Raw genomic sequence first — 16478 nt, 5'->3', positions numbered from 1 at the left:
AGAACTTCACCACAGAGCTGTTCTCTGGACCTTTCTCAGCCCAAATAAACTAAGGCTGGAAAGAGTTGAGATCACCAGTTTGCTACCCAAGTCAGTTTGGGCTGTGGTAGCTATAGGGCAGATCCTCAAAGCAGACCCAAAGTATCAGGTCAGCGTGAAGGGGCTGGTAGTGGTACAAATGGCAGCTTTACCAGCCAGCACAGCTGCAGCTAAGAGGATGTGTCCACAGTCTCAGTCTAAAACTAATGCTGTCCAGTCAGTACCAAAAATCACATGAAATCAGAAGCTGCCTCATACTTTGCAGTCAAAATATGTTTTCTTTTAGTTTTGAATACCGTTTATTAGAGCATAGTACCAGCTAATTGCATTTAATTCACAAAGTTGCACAGCAAGGGTTTTATGACTTGCATAAAAACACACAGCTGGAGTTTGTAGATAGGAAGGAATCACAAACCGTACCTCCTGCGGAGTGTAAGCGAGGGTAAAGTCATGATCAGCGTGGGGAAGCAGAACTCCCTGTTCAGGACTCAGGGAGAAAGCCAACTCCGTCTCTCGGTTGTATTCAAGTGTCACGGAATGTGCAGTTTCTCCTGGCAATATTGGTTGCAGATTGGGCTTTATTATCTGCCAGTAAAAAGGAAGTTCTACGTGGCTACAAAGAGATCGAAAAATAAGAGAATAAAGCTATCATTAAAAAAAATAATAATTAAATGCTGAGAGAATTTTGGCAGAAAACTTTTAGTTACTTTTTGTTTGTTTGTTTTGTTTTTTCCCCATGTAGATAATTCCTCTCTTTAGAATTGCAGGGGATTACAGTTTCCAGTCCTTGTGAGCTACCAAGCTGACAAGACAGCACAGGAAGAGTGCATAAATTCCACAGGAGAACGTGCTAATATATTGAAGGAATTTATGCACATATATTTATGAAAGAGATTTTTATGCTTTCTTATTTTAAGCTCAAAAGGAAGGAAGGTTTAGATTAGATGTCAGGGGGAAGTTCTTTACAGAGAGAGTGCCTGGAGAGGCTGTGGATGCCCCATCCCTGGAGGTGTTCAAGGCCAGGTTGGATGGGGCCCTGGGCAGCTTGGTCTGGTATTAAATGGGGAGGTTGGTGGCCCTGCATGTGGCAGGGGGGTTGGAGATTCATGATCCCTGAGGTCCCTTCCAACCCTGGCCATTCTGTATGATTCTATGATTTATGCAATTCATCATGTAATACAACTTTTAAGGAACACTAAAACTCTTTTTTCAAGAATTTGAAATCAACAGGACCATTCCTTCTGATATCAGTATGTTTGCGTTGGATCACTGCTAATGATCTACATAACATTCTGAATTTAATCCAAACACAAGGTCTGGTTTTTAACATGTCAACAAACTGGGGCTCCAGTGAAGATTACAGCAGTAATCCAGAAAATGTTGCTTAACTGGGTTGTTTCAGCAGAAGTATATCCCATGGGATGAGTTCATAGTTTTAAAACCTTGTTCATTTTGACCTCAAGAACTTAGCCTAAGAAAGTGGAGAAAGGACAGCGGAGTTTCAAAATGAAAATAACGACAAAAAACTGAACAACTCCTTGTATCACTTTCTATAGCATCATTAAGTTTTCTCTTTACTGAGTTCAGTCTAAGACTGTCCAGCTTTGTTTAACACAAATCTAACACCCTGGCAAATGCTGTCATGCTGTCATGATCCTGAAGCAGAGAAAATTCTTTAGAAGATGGAAGTTGACAGAGAGTCACATCCTTCATTAGATACAGCATCTAGTTCACCAAGTCATACTTATGCCCAAACAACACTCTGTTCTGGCATTATGCGTGTTTGGCTTCCAGGCTAGGTAAAATCCCAGAAATGTACTGTAGCAAGTAGTGATTTACATGAGTGTATCTAGAAATAGCACTGAACTTCTCACTGCCCTTATGGCTTGCAGCCTCTGGTTATCAGAATCATGCAAATTAGTGCATTATTATTGTTAGAGTGATCAGTATTCTACCATGCTCAGTACAATGTAATTACAGAGGGATGTATTCTTTGACTTCAAATAGAGCTTATATTTAAATCTATTAGGAGACTACAGTTGGAATCATGAAAATTTTAACCTGAGCTAATCACGCTGGGTTTCCTTTTTAAATAGGAGATCCGGTGCAGTCCAGGATGCGCTGTCTCATTCTATGGAAGGTGCCTACAATCAGTCCAGACTTGCATCCTAAAATGCACCTATTTTCCTGCTCTGTGAAAGGACAGAAGTATAGCTGCTTAGCTAGACAGGTGTGTATCACAGAATGGCCCAGGTTGGAAGGGACCTCAAGGATCATGAATCTCCAACCCCCCTGCCACAGGCAGGGCCACCAACCTCCCCATTTAATATCAGACCAGGCTGCCCATGACCCCATCCAACCTGGCCTTGAACACCTCTAAGGACAGGGTGCTTCATTTTTTGTACAATACACATTGTAGACATGCAAAATTAGATGAGGTAAAACCAAGACGACCCTCTTAAATACTTCTGCAATCATCCTTGTCTTAGGACCATGTCCTTGAACCTTAATTACTCTACAACAAAGCAAAAAGCTTCCACACGAAGTTCAACAAGCACATGACTTCAAATTCTCAGACTTCCGCAGTCTGAGAGAGCATGGCATCACAAATGAGATTCCTACCAGTACATTCCAACTGCAGAACATTATGCTATTAGCAGTGGTTACATACGTAGAGTTTCTTATAACCAGGTTCTTCTGTGTGGTGGTGTGTGGGTTCTGGGGGTCAAATCGTATGAGGTGCTGAGCTGTTACATCAGTGACTTCACCAGGTTCAGGGCTGCTTTCTCCGCCTGTAACATGCAAAAGCTCCAGAGCTATCAGCTGTCCAACCCCTTGAAGAAATAAATAGGTATTATTATTTACCATCTGGCTACTAACTTTGCTATATTACTCATTAACACCAAATGTCAGCAGTGGCCATTACTGATTATATCTTGATTATGTATGGTGTTTCCTCAACTTTCAGAGCTCTGTACAGTGTTTTCCTGGTGTTATCAGGAAAATATATTATCCTATATTATATATCCTATTATATATCCTATTATATATCCTATATTATATATTATTAATTACATATTTTTATTATATTTTCACCATCTATCAGTTGAGATCCTCACTTTACGAACTTAATAGATTTGGATTTCATGGCCACAGCCTCAGCTCATTTACATCAGCATTGTTTCATTGAAGACAGCTGAGCATTTGTAATGGTTGATCATGTAGCTCCCAGTATAATAAGCAGCAAAAGCATTATTAAAATCTACTGAATGAAATACCTGTAGTAAGGTGATTGTATGGATCTGAAGTTAAGCCTAATGTCACAGTATTCACAGTTACATCAGTGGACATGCACTCACATTTGCAATAATTTAAACTGGTTTCACTTGTCAATCAAAGACTGCCCATCTCTCCTTAACTCAAGATATGTCCCAAATTTGCTTCACACCCATATGTCCATTGACCACCGCTCACATTATGAGGATCTGCATGTTAGAAGGACGTTAGGAACAAACCTGTGACTGTAACATCATTGACCTGGCAGTTGTCACAAACAATGGTGTATGTTTGTTGTGAGACTTCTGGCAAAGAAGGGAAAAACACTACCTGAAAGAGAAAATGGCAATAGTGATGTCATAACTGACTTTTCTCCAGGAAGTCATAAACTTAAATTTATAAGTGCTCAGTAACAGACAGTCCTTGTGATTAATGACTTCATAATCCTACATTTACAATAATAATAAATAATCCTACATTTACAAGAAGCAGACAGAGCCAAGTTTCCTTAACACAGACCCAAAAGAAACAGGTGCCTTCTGGGGGCAACTACACCTACATATGTATATCTGGTCGGTCACCACAGGCTGTCTTTGTAGTCCCTGTCATTGGAGGCAGTTTATTACATTAGTCATACAAACTGCACCCTCACAATCAGTTCTTCCTCCTTGTGCAAAGCCAATGCTGCCTGTAAAGCTCCAGCAGTGTGAGCAGGGCCAGCTGCTGTGTGCCCTTCCTGAGATTCACTTAAGAAAAAAAGAAGATTCAGGTCCCAAACTGCACAACCTTTGGCTCTGGTACCGCGTGCCATGTTTTCTTCTGTTATCCATTACCGCCTACAAGTCTAACGTGTTAAATCCACCTCTTCTTCCACATGTGTGGCCCTCCTGAAGCAATGCAGCTAGCTGGGAAGTGAGAAGAAGAAATAACTCATCTCCTTTACCCACACCTGCATGACACGATGCTTTTAGCAGCAGCCAGGAGGGATTGGAGAAAGGCAGGGCTGGAGGCTGGCTGTGTGCTCCCTATACCATTCATCCTCTCCCCATAGTGATGCAATGATGAAACATGGCTGTTGGTGAAAGCAGATGTGCCAGGCTGCAAAACTGCTGCAGGATCTTTTTCAGCAAACAGCAGAGCAGAAATGAAAGATTTGTACCTGCTGCTCTATGCTGAAATGATTTGTTTTCCAAAATATCTTTCCAAGAAAGCTCTCAAAGGAAAAGTTTCTTGAACTTAATGTTCCAGCTGGAGTAAAATAAAGACTCCTGTGTTCTTTGATTCCTGTTTTCTCTAACGGGATTCTTTGGATGAGCAAAATCTGGCTGATCTCTGAGTAGGTAAGTAAGACTTAGAAGCTATAATGAAAGACCCTTCTGTAGGGCTCACAGCTGCAATTCTTCCAGAATAATTCCACAAAAGGTCTTAAATATTTTTTGTTCATACAAACTCAAATTTGCAGGATCCAGACCTCATAAAATTATGCTGTTTTCCTAACATAAAGTGCAAATACTTTCTATAGCAGTATATACTAACCTCCACTGTTGTACTCTGCCCTGGAGCTAGCTCAAAACCAGCAGGATAGATCCCGAATGGATCCTGTATCACAGAACCAAGAGTGGCAACAGCCTAAGAGTTTCAGGGGGAAAAAAAATAAATAAGAAAAAAAGATAAAATTAAATCAGCTTGTTGTTTTCACAATAAAGGGTTACCTAAAATAGGAGGTATACATCACTGTTCTACCCCTTCCCATTTCACACATCTCTAAAGTATGTGGCTTAAGTACAGGACTTAGCTAGAATAAATACTCCATGTTTTCTAATTACCTTGATGAAAGCAAAAGGAAGAAAGGTGCTGTCTGCAGAGACAAATGTTCACCTCAGGAGCTCTAACACACTTCATCACAAAAGAAACCTATAGCTTTGGAGAGTGGAGCTTGATGATCTATAAGATCCCTTCCAACCTAAGCCATTCTATGGAGCAGTTATGCCTGAGCACAGGAGCTGTATCTGTTTCTACGTGCTTATGACTCTGAGCTGGATCTGCAGTATTTCAGGAGGGATAACCTGGCACATCAGGTATTCCAATAGCATTTACTTCCAACACATGAAAGGCCAATCCACCAGACACATTTTTATCTTTGTCCACACCACTTAGACACTGTTTTGTGATGGCAAGCTAAAGAAAAAGCAGTACTGGAGTGGACTGCTAGGGCCTGCAGGTGCAGCCAGGTCAATAAGTGATATTTTTGGTGAGCAGGGAAACAGCTCAAGCAATGCTAGAACTGGCTGCATTTCCGTTCATGAGTAATAAACTGACCACTCCTCCCAGAGGCGAGTCAGAGCGCCAGCAGGAGGACAGACAGGGAGACTGGGCTGGAGAATAAATGTGAATCCCTGAAGGAATACAATAGTACAGATGTATCCAGTAAGGCCTTAAGACTTTGGTGCTACTATACCATCATTTTCTCAAAAGCCTTCACAGCAGGGCACCAATACCATACCATGTCCAGGGATAATGGCCTCAAGTTGCACCACGAGAGGTTTAGGTTGGATATCAGGAAAAAACTTCTTTACAGAAAGGGTTGTTGAGCACTGGAATCGGCTCCCCCGGGAGGTAGTTGAGTCACCATCCCTAGATGTGTTGAAAAACTGGATATGGTGCTCAGGGACATGATTTAGCAGAGGGTTGTTAAGAGTTACAGTAGTATGGTTAGGTTGTGGTTAAGACTTGATGATCTTTAAGGTCTTTTCCAACCTGAGCAATTCTATGATTCTGTGATTTTCCTTCTCATCGCTCACCCTGAAATTAGGAGGTGGCCAGGCTTCCTGTGGCATTATGCAGAACTTCCCAGTGCTAAATCCCTCATTTCTGCATAAAAACTCTGTTACTTTTCTTCCTCCAACAAGGCAGAAACCACAGTCTATAATATGAGGCACTGCAATGAGGAACACAGAAAATCAGTTATACACGGACAGTGAAAGGTAGCAGATGGCCAAGCCAGTTAGTTCTTAAACAACTTTTTAAAGACAATGCTGCTACATAGGAATATGTCATCCTAAAAAGTCTTACACTCTTTCCATTTGAAAGTTAAATGGTATGAGTTGTGTATTTCTGCATTCATCTTACATTTGAATGGTGCTTTGTACTAAAAAACTCCATTGCATGATGGCAGTAAGGTGATCTTTCAAAAAGATCAGTGTAACAGGACAGCTGTATTTAAACAAAAGCAGTGTTGTGTCTTGGTTGTTGCAGCTGAGGTTAAATATTTGGGAGATGAATTGATGAATTCAGCAGGTCTGCCATATCAATATATAGTGAATGCAACACAGAATGAACGTTAATGAATAACAGTAAATATTTATAACTAAAAAGTAATTCCTTAATGTTTACAGTTAGAAGTTTAGGAATTGACAAGATATGATTATAGAAGAGTTGTTCCTTTCTCTAGTACAGTGAAAGAAATGAGCTCCATGTGGCACATACAAATAATGGATGAAAAAATTGACAGGATTGCATTTTAACAGCTAAGAAATCTATTCGGAGTAAAAATGAGATGGATGGCAAAACGTAGAAAAAGCATTGCCACATTTATCCACATTTGTTTTGCAATATAAAATGGAAACAGTCAAATTAAAAAAAAAAAATCCATTTAAAATAAGAGAAACTTAAGAATTGGACATTACTGACGTGTTAGCACTGGAGGTGGTCTTTTAGCTTGAACTGGGATCAGAAGAGGTTCTGATACTTGAGTCTCCACTAATATATGATCTTCATAATCTGCTAGACTTTCAGGAGCAAATTGGACTGTATACTGGCATGTCATCCCAGGAGCAATCATTCCTCCCTTTCCTGGAAATTTTCCTTGGAAAAAAAAATGCAAAGTAAAAAATCACAACCTCCCAAAGTTGGCGTAGGTTTTCATGATCACAAGTCTCTCTGGAAAGGTGCCTATAACCTCTCCCCATGTATCGCCTAGGTCAAACTGATAAAAGCCACAAAGGACCTGCCAGTGCAATCTGTGCGTATGTCAATTTTTCACTGAAGTCAAAAGAATTTTTTTTTGTCTGAAATATGCTTCTCATAAGTACAGAAGTAAAATGAGAAGAAGCATGGGCATGTTACCCAGTTTCCCTCTGCCACAAAACAAGATTTACAGGTGTGCATTTAACTTTCAAACATTCCTACAATGCTTTGACCATGATACCACAATCTCTTTAGATAGTCTAATCTCATGCCTGGCTAAACTATTGTAGGAAGCATATTTTAATTGCTCTTCCTCAACCGAATCTTCCTTGCTGCAATTTAAGTATGCTGTTTCTTGACCTTTCTTCACACTAATTTCAACGGACACTAAATCTGTTCCTAGATGAGTTTTGGCTAAGCTTCAGTCTAGATATTCCACAGATACAAGTGCATCTGATTTCAAAGATTTTCATGTTAATCTTCTCAAATAATTCATTAGGCCTTTTGGATCTGCTTTTGAATTGCATATGAATGGTCCCTGAAATGCAAAACAACATTAAGTTTCTAAAGAACTGAGCAGATCATTGTACTATCCAGAGCAGTATGCATAGCTGAACAAAGTACAGAGTCTCTGAAAACCCTTTGTTGAAGCAGATACATTAGATCTTTTAAGTAAGTTTTATCATCTTAAAGGCAGTAAAAAGAACACTCACCTGGCCCAATGGCAAACACTGAAGTAGAGGGAGGAATAACTCTTACACGGTGACATGTTGAAGTGATGTTCTGAAGCTCTACAGTTATCTTCATTTAAAAAGAAAATACAATACTACATTGTGTTTATTGTCACTCATTATAATGGTTGCAATTCCCTACTGCTTTGCAAGTAGTACCTCATTTATCATCAAGACAGGCCTTAAAATCAGGAATACTGCCCAAGCTGAAACGGATCATTTTTCTCAATTTGTTCAATGAAGTCTCTGTCAAACACTACCAAAACCAAGTAGAGATTGGAAAAGGTTCTCTTTAGTTAATGTTAGTTGCATGTGTGAAAGGATATCTTGAACAAAGCTAAAGGGTCATTAAATCAGTACAAAGAAGAAGCACAGATTTCTGTTGAACTGAGGGATGCCAAAAGATTGGGTGAAATAGGTAGATTGTGGCAGGACAAAATGCTTCTCAGTGACCAAACAAATTCCCTACAAAGAAGTTCTCACCTCATAAACACGGCCAACTTCATAATCAGAGAACAAAACAGTAGGTGGATTGGCAAGAAACACAGGAACAAAGGAGGTATCACTGAAAAAAGAAAAAAAGAAAAAAGAAAGAAAGAAAATGACATTATTTTACTGCTGGGTCTTTGAATATTGACAAAATGAACATTTTCAAAGTGTATACTTTAGGAAAAAAAATCAGAATGTAGTGTAGAGGCCATATATTTAGCTTAAAAAATACGTGTAAATCCAAAGTAATTCTATAGTGAAACTCTCTGTGAGTTCCTGCTCAGAAGCCATAAAATGTAAACACTGCTTACCCTGTGTCACATTCTGCTTCTCTGCTGCTTATGATCTGTTCCACCTGTCCTTGAGACATGACAAGAGATTTGCCTCCATGAAGAGCATTCGGTGGGAAAAAGCGGGGATTCTTCAGAAAATTCTGTGTTTTCTCAAGCTTGGCAAGGTAAGCACGCTCTTCTTCTTTCTCTGCTTTGCACTTACTGCCTTTCCAGTCTGCCTTCCGTGAGGCACTAGATTTCTTCAAAAAACAAAGAGACACCGAAACTCTGAGGACAATGGAAAAGATAACTGTACATGACTTATGAAAGCATCAAAACTTGAAAGAAAAATATGCTTCTCTTTTCATAGAATCATAGAATGACCTGGGTTGAAAAGGACGACAATGATCATCCAGTTCCAACCCCCTGCTATATGCAGGGTCACCAACCAGCAGACCAGGCTGCCCAGAGCCACATCCAGCCTGGCCTTGAATGCCTCCAGGGATGGGGCATCCACAGCCTCCTTGGGCAACCTGTTCCAGTGCCTCACCACCCTCTGGGTGAAAAACTTCCTTCTAATATCTAACCTAAACCTCCCCTGCCTTAGTTTCAAACCATTCCCCCTTGTCCTATCACCATCCACCCTCACAAACAGCCGTTCCCCCTCCTGTTCATACGCTCCCTTCAAGTACTGGAAGGCCACAATGAGGTCTTCCTGGAGCCTTCTCTTCTCCAAGCTAAACAAGCCCAGTTCCCTCAACCTTTCCTCATAGGAGAGGTACTCCAAACCAGTTCTTAACAGACCAAAGAGAAAAAATTCTGGAGCCAAATCGGTAATGCGCAGACATTCACTTTTTGTTCCAGGATTAGCAATAGACCCTACAATTCTGAAAGAATAAAATCAATAAATCCATAAAATGTACCTTACTGGTCTTTGTGGTCTGGTGGTAAGAGTCTGGAGTTGAAGGTAGAGTTAATGTGGATAAAGATACACTTGGTAGACGACCAGATATTTTCTGGAGGTGTGCAGACATCCGTTCACATGAGTGTGAGGAAATGCGCTGCTTAAAACTGAATGTCTCCTTGACATAGCCAGGTTCTGGTTTTCCTGTAATTCAAAGGAAAATGTAATTTTGAAAGAGAAGAACATGAATGATAAGCATTTATTCTATGCACAGGCATATGAGTTTATTTTGGTCTTGTCAATGGTAAAATGATACCCTGCGAATCCTCTCAAATTTCATTCGTATTTATAGCTTATTTTGCACAGATGAAACAAAGTAATTTAATAACAAAACTTTTATAAGTATCAGATAAACAAGCTATGTAGAAAGAAAGCTATATTACTGTCAGAAAGATGTTTTAGTCTTACAAGTGGGACTTAAAGGAGTGTCCTGTTGGGCTTACACTAAGTTCTATATGATGGTCGAATGATAGTCAGAAAATTGACGTAGACAAGATGGATCATTTCAATCCATGCTCCTATTCTTCAACAATGAAATTGAGGATACTTGGAGTATTTAGATTATTGACTTTGTTTTGAATTACAGTGGGTAAACAACCCAAATCTTGGAATTTGTGATTATACAGTTTAGTCTGAAAGATCTATGAAGAAGTCTTGACATTGTTCCAAAGATTTCCGCAATTGTCTTAATTTGAAAATTAAACTGAAATATTGACTAATCAGAAAATTTCAATCTCAACCTATATAGAACTATATAGAATACAGTTTTATCTCATTGAAAATGTTTTTTACCTTGATATAACCACTTCTCTACTTTGTATACAACATGTAGTTACAGCAATATGCAAATGAAATTGAATAAAGGCAGAGAAGTTGCAATTAATACCGAACTGCAAACAAATGTGTGACCACCATTAAATTTAAACTCATTAATCCATTAATTCCAGAGGATAGTAATTTTAATTTGCCAATTTTGTTTTGACACTGTCCCTCTAATACCCTTTAGGCTGTTTTACACTCTTTTAAAGCAGAAGGAATTTTTATATTAGAATATATTTATCTATAAAAATATACTCAGATCTGCTGTGTCCTCCAATGCTTCAGTTCTTGTAGGTTGTACTAAAAAGTCCCAATTATTCTCTTCTGTAAAAGTTACCTTTTGGTGCTCTAGTAACAGGTACTTTATCAGTGATGTAATCATCAGGACAGGTTAAATGATTTTTTCTTAGAAGTTCATTATCCACAATCCACCTAAAAGAAGATGCCACTACAACAGCAAAAGATGAAAACAAAGATAAGCACTGAAGCTTAGCCCCTCAAAGTCAGCCCAAAATTCTGCTCTCTTTTTACCTCAGTACCAGGCAATATTTTTGGATAGATAAACAATCCAGTATTTTAATCCGAGGATGTGGACATGCATCTCCACAATTTTAAATTCAGTTCAAACTCAGCTGTTTAGCCAACATGATCTTTGATAGTTGTTGATATATAGCAAGGTGTGCATGTTTGTTGTAAGTTAGGTGGGTAAGCCATTGACAGCAAGTTTAATACCCTGAAAACAACCTGGTCATTTAATTTCTAACAGTGTTAAGCAGATGTTACCCTTCTCGAATCTCTGCACAAAATCAAAGTTGTTCTGTCGATGTAAAACTAAACTAGAAGCTCATGAGCCTCATGTCAGCCCCATCATTGATTGCAGACCAATGTTGTGTTAATCCCCTGGTACTACAGGCACATAATGGGGAGAAATAGTATTTCCGGAATCCTCACCTGATGGTAATCCCATTTTGTGGAAGTCTTTCCCAGCATCTCCTTTAAGCACATTTAGGGCCCTTTCTTCTTCAGCTTTTGCTCGAACCTGTGCCTGAATGATGTTCTCTTCTACTATATCAGCTTCTGTCAGTCGGCGGTTATACTCTGCTACAAGCTGTCATAGGCAAGGGTGATCATAGAGAAATAACTGTAATTTAACCCATCACAAATAAATATTAAATATCTCCTTACAGAGAAATGTTTTCTATTTGTCTGAGCGGTAGACAGAGGTTGGTAAAACATCATTAATTCACAAGAACAAATTGTCATGCTAAAACACCTTCACTGCTTTCATTTAATTTGAGCTAGTTTAAGAAGCAGTATCCAACTGCCCATGTATCAACAAGAATATGTGAAAGATAAGGAGAAATATGTGTCATTTACCTCAGTTGGTGTCAGAGCACTTGTAGCCTATTTATGAGTTTTCCATTGAGCTTTTATGTCATAAGATTTAACCATTTGACTGATTTATTTATTTTTAATAGAAAGAGCAGGATCCAGTCAGCTAAAATTGCATGCTTTTTCCTGTCCTGCTTATTGTGAGTTCTCTCCACTGTCAATGGAATCCAATGGATCAGACAGACTGTGCCCTGTAAGGGCCCTATTTTTTTATTTTCTGACAATATAAGAGAGCCTTGGGTGACAAGTTCAGCTCTCACACAGAAGTGAGAGACATGTACTGTCAGCTGAAATAAATCTTGGTCAGGCAGACAGCATCAGAAATCAGTATTCACATCTATTACTGAAAACATGCTGTGAGCACTCACGTATTCATTTATTGATGTATTCAGATTTGCTCTCTCCTATTTTTTAGAAGACCTCAAAATTAATAATGGAGTCGCAGAATCATTAAGGTTAAAGAACAGGCATCTACAATCACCAAGTCCAACCATCACCCAGCACCACCATGCCCAGTGACCACATCCCTCAGTGCCACATCTCCGTGTTCCTTGGACACCTACAGCGATGGTGACCCACCACCTCCCTGGGCAGCCTGTGCCAAAGTGTTAACACTCCTTCTGAGAAATTCTTCCTAATATCCAACCTGAGCCTTCCCTGAACAACTTACGGGTATCCTGGCCACCTGAGCACACTGCTGGCTCATGTCCAGCTGGCTGTTAGCTAACACCCCCAGGTCCTTTGCCTCCATGCAGCCTTCCAGCCACTCTGCTGCAAGCCTGTAGCCATGCATGGGCTTATTCTGTAGTGCAGGACCTGGCACTTGGTCTTGCTGAACCTCATGCAACTGCCCTCAGCCCATCAATCCATCATGAATTTGCATGTCATCGTTGCACAGGGGCCATAATAACCTTCTCTGCATTGCCCCTATTTTAATATAGGCAAGGCTGAAGCCAGCACAAAGTAACAAGAAGTAACCTGAACAGAGCTCCAAACTCTGCCTTGATGTTGCCTTGTACCTTCTCCAGCTCCTCTGTAAAGGCCTCGTGGTAAGCATCATCTCCTCCTCGGGACTTGAGCCAGTTCGCCTCTATGTCCGCCCCTATAACATCTCCAGTGTACAGGTCCTTAAAGGTGCCGCTCAGCAAGTGGGAGATGTCCTGAGGATGTGAGGAGATGAATGTTTAAAGCCCATATGTGTATGGAAGAAGAGCTCCGTGTGCCCGCCAGACGTTACCTGTGAGCAGGTGGAGGGGCTGCGCTGCGCCATGGAGGCCTCCGCTGCCCAGAGAACACTGCTGTCCGTTGCTGAGCGACCGCACAGGCAGTGAGAGCTGGGCCCACCCCGGGGCGGCGTGAGGAACCCTGGCCAAAATGAAATACAAGGGGTGAACCCCCCCAGCTGTTCCTCACTGCTCACCCAATGCCCTTCTCACCACTGCAGCAGCTCCATTGTTATCAGTTGTCACTTTAAGCAGAGCAGTTGATCTAGCATCATAGCTCCATGAGATGCTCATACAGCATTTCTGCCCTTTGGCTTGTTTCTGCCTCCTTCATTATCAACCTGAAATATCATCACTCTTCCCCTCAGCCTGCGCTAACGTCATGGCTGTGTACGCTGGTTGCTAACAACAGCCGCTTGAGTGGGTGATATTTCCTTAGAAACCGGCCTTGTGCGGCGCTTTGTGTTTGCCCTGCCTCCTCTCTTTGTTGTTGTTTTTCCTTCCCCCGCGTCGTGCTGGGAGTGAAAGAGGCCAATGGTGGTGGGGCTTCTTCCTCGCTGTCAGAGCAGCTGGGAGTTGGATGCGCTGGATTGCTGGGCTGGGGACAGCTCTGTGAGGTTCAGCACAGCCAAATGCCAGGTCCTGCATTTTGGTCATAACAACCCCATGCATCGCTGCAGGTTTGGGGCAGAGAGGCAGAAAGCTGCATGGAAGTGGAAGACTTGGGGGTGCTAGCTGAGCCAGCGGTGTGCCCAGGTGGACAAGAAAGCCAGCGGCACCCTGGTTGTGTCAGCAGGAGCTATGAGGGGTCTGGAGCACAAGTGTGATGGGAGCAGCTGAGGGAGCTGGAGTTGTTCGGTGTGGAGAAGAGGCTCAGGGAGACCTCAGTGCTGTTTACAACTGTCTGAGAGGAGACTGTGCTGAGGTGGGGGTCGGCCTCTGCTCTCAGCTAACAGCGATAGGACGAGAGGTAATGGCCTGAAGATGCACCAGGGGAGGTTCAGGTTGGATATTAGGTACATTTTCTTGTCTGAAAGACGTAATGCATTGGTACAGCTGCTCAGGGAGGTGGTGGTCACCGTTTCCAGAGGTATTCAAGAACCATAGAGATGTGGCACTGAGGGACATGGTCAGTGGGCATGATGGGGGTAGGTTGACAGTTGGACTTGGTGGTCTCAGTTCTCTTTTTCAACCTTAGTGATTCTAGGACTCTGATTCCTGCAAAGGGAATTTGCAGAGTTCTAATGGTGGAAGTGTGATAGGCAGTGTGCTGGTGTGCTACTGCCCTCTGATGGCCTTTGCCAGGAAAGGGCCATCACGAAAATAATTTGCCAGCATTCGTTCATCCAAGAACAGATCAGCATGAGGCCTCGGGTGCAAGCCCCAGAATGGTGTTTGTAGGCATGTGACACATGGCTTTATGACTGCACCTTATCACAAACATTAGTTCCTCAGTGCAACAAAAGCTGTGTTTCACCATTCAAATATGACACCAAATTTGACTCTGAGGAATGCTGTGTTTTCAGTTCCCTGTGAATACTGAAACTTTCCCAAGGGAAAACTCAGCAAGTCTGCAATATCCTGTTCCAAAGGTTAAGGCAAGTCAGAGCAATTGCTGTCATCTGACAATGACAGGGCCATGTTCATGTGTTTTCAAATGGCAAAGCTTCACTCTTTGTTTCTGGCTCGTAAATATAACCTTGCCTTCCTAAGTAGGTTGGAACATCCCTATTTTAACATGTTTCCATATCAGAACTCCAACTTTTCTCATCACGTGCTGTTATAATTAATCACAATATCTGTTTGCTAGCTGTTAATAAAATCCAGCATTTTTTAAAGAATTAATTCCCAGCTTTTCAGAAAGCCATAGAGCAGTGGCAGTGAAGCAGATGTTTTTGGTTAAAGTAGTATATAGATGTACATGAAATCTGACTACGGCAAAAGCTTTCTGTACTTTCACCTTTACTGTCTTTCAGAAGAACTGCCAAGCAAATCATCTCAGTTTTGAAGCTGGATGCTTTTTTTTTCCAACTGCAATCCAGAAACACACCACTGAATCTGGAAATGGAGATGAGGTCCTTCTGTCTAATGCTTGGGAGATCCTCAAGATCTGTCCAGGGCTGTACAGTCATTTCCCACATGACACTGGTTTACTTTTGATTAGATCTCTGTTTTTATGCTGTCATCTCTTACTCATATAACATTTAAAATTACATGCCACTGTTCCTTTGTAAAGCTATTTAATTCACTTACATATTCACTTTCCCATATCATAGAATCACAGAGTCATAGAATGGCTTTGATTAGAAGGGACCTCAAGAATCATCAAGCTCCAAATCCCCTGCCACAGGCTGGGCTGCCAACCTCCATATCTAATACTAGCCCATATGAATACTATAAAAATAAAGAACAATTTGCATATATATCACCCACTTTATGACCATTACTTCAAAAGTCTGAAGAAGGTCTTGTGTGTGTAAGAAATGGTAAAACCCCAAACAGAAACTTTGCATTTACATGTGTAATCTGTCCAAATATAGACCCTTCCTCTAACTGCAATGCATGACTTCTATTCGACATTTCAATTGGAGGAACTAAAGTACTGCTGAAGTCTGGATTTTCCCACTCTTTCCATATCTTGCCACGTTTATATTACCTTTCTATATTTGTTTTTTTTCAGACTTTCCTGGTGGGACAACAATGGACCTCGTTATCCCACCAGAACCTTTAGACGATCAGCTGTTGTCCATGCTTTCTTCTGGTAGTAATGTGTTGTCAAAGGCTCCTTCCTGTTGTAACCTAATAGAATCACCTCACAGACATGTAGTGGTTTGGTCAGGTGTCCAGGTCCCAAATGACACTATGGTCAAGGCAAGCAAAGCTTGTTCTTTCTGCTTGTTAGCTTTGCAAGACTGAGAGTAAGAAAGCATATCTGTCTATATAATAGCTGAATGTGACTTGAATGCAATCAAGCAGCTCAACTCCTTAATAAATGATGATGTGTACATACCTATATTGCAGAGTGAAACTCTATCTCAAATTTTTTTAACAAGTTCCAACAGTTTTATTTACCTTGCTCATACTTTGTCAATATAACAGATGTTATGACCCAAGCCTGTATGTCAGCCAGTATATTTTTTTATCTGTTTTAAAGCAGTGAGCAGCAGTGCTTGACCAACTATAATCTTAACTCATTGTTGACATGTATTCATTAAATATCTAAACATTACTGGACTAGTAACAATGAAATTATATCTTCTGCACAGGAAGGACTGCCCTGTTTTGCATATTTATCATCCAGGTAGCA

The 16478-nt window shown here is 40.9% G+C and overlaps 1 protein-coding gene and 1 non-coding gene across 2 annotated transcripts in view; both read right to left on the bottom strand.

Annotated features, from left to right (window-relative positions):
* The window catches only part of DLEC1 (DLEC1 cilia and flagella associated protein), a 37653-nt gene extending 23356 nt beyond the window's left edge, over positions 1-14297 (bottom strand). Inside the window, exons 1-14 of the mRNA XM_010712326.3 lie at positions 13186-14297; positions 12968-13108; positions 11508-11664; positions 10894-11004; positions 9697-9881; positions 8813-9033; positions 8496-8577; positions 7995-8082; positions 7006-7179; positions 6117-6253; positions 4852-4944; positions 3555-3645; positions 2711-2873; positions 460-652 (exon numbers count right to left, since the gene is read on the bottom strand). Coding sequence (XP_010710628.1) covers positions 460-652; positions 2711-2873; positions 3555-3645; positions 4852-4944; positions 6117-6253; positions 7006-7179; positions 7995-8082; positions 8496-8577; positions 8813-9033; positions 9697-9881; positions 10894-11004; positions 11508-11664; positions 12968-13108; positions 13186-13218 — 1869 coding nt within the window. The 5' untranslated portion in view covers positions 13219-14297. The remainder of the gene's footprint in view (positions 1-459; positions 653-2710; positions 2874-3554; positions 3646-4851; positions 4945-6116; positions 6254-7005; positions 7180-7994; positions 8083-8495; positions 8578-8812; positions 9034-9696; positions 9882-10893; positions 11005-11507; positions 11665-12967; positions 13109-13185) is intronic.
* On the bottom strand, positions 12802-12906 carry LOC116216785. Its single transcript, XR_004160236.1, has one exon. It is a non-coding gene; the product is annotated as a U6 spliceosomal RNA (small nuclear RNA).
* Positions 14298-16478: the final 2181 nt, after the last annotated feature.

This window comes from Meleagris gallopavo, chromosome 6 (assembly GCF_000146605.3).
Source record: "Meleagris gallopavo isolate NT-WF06-2002-E0010 breed Aviagen turkey brand Nicholas breeding stock chromosome 6, Turkey_5.1, whole genome shotgun sequence".
Lineage (NCBI taxonomy): Eukaryota > Metazoa > Chordata > Aves > Galliformes > Phasianidae > Meleagris > Meleagris gallopavo.
The sequence above is the reverse complement of the archived record's forward strand: the minus strand, read 5'-3'. Positions and strand labels throughout refer to the sequence as shown.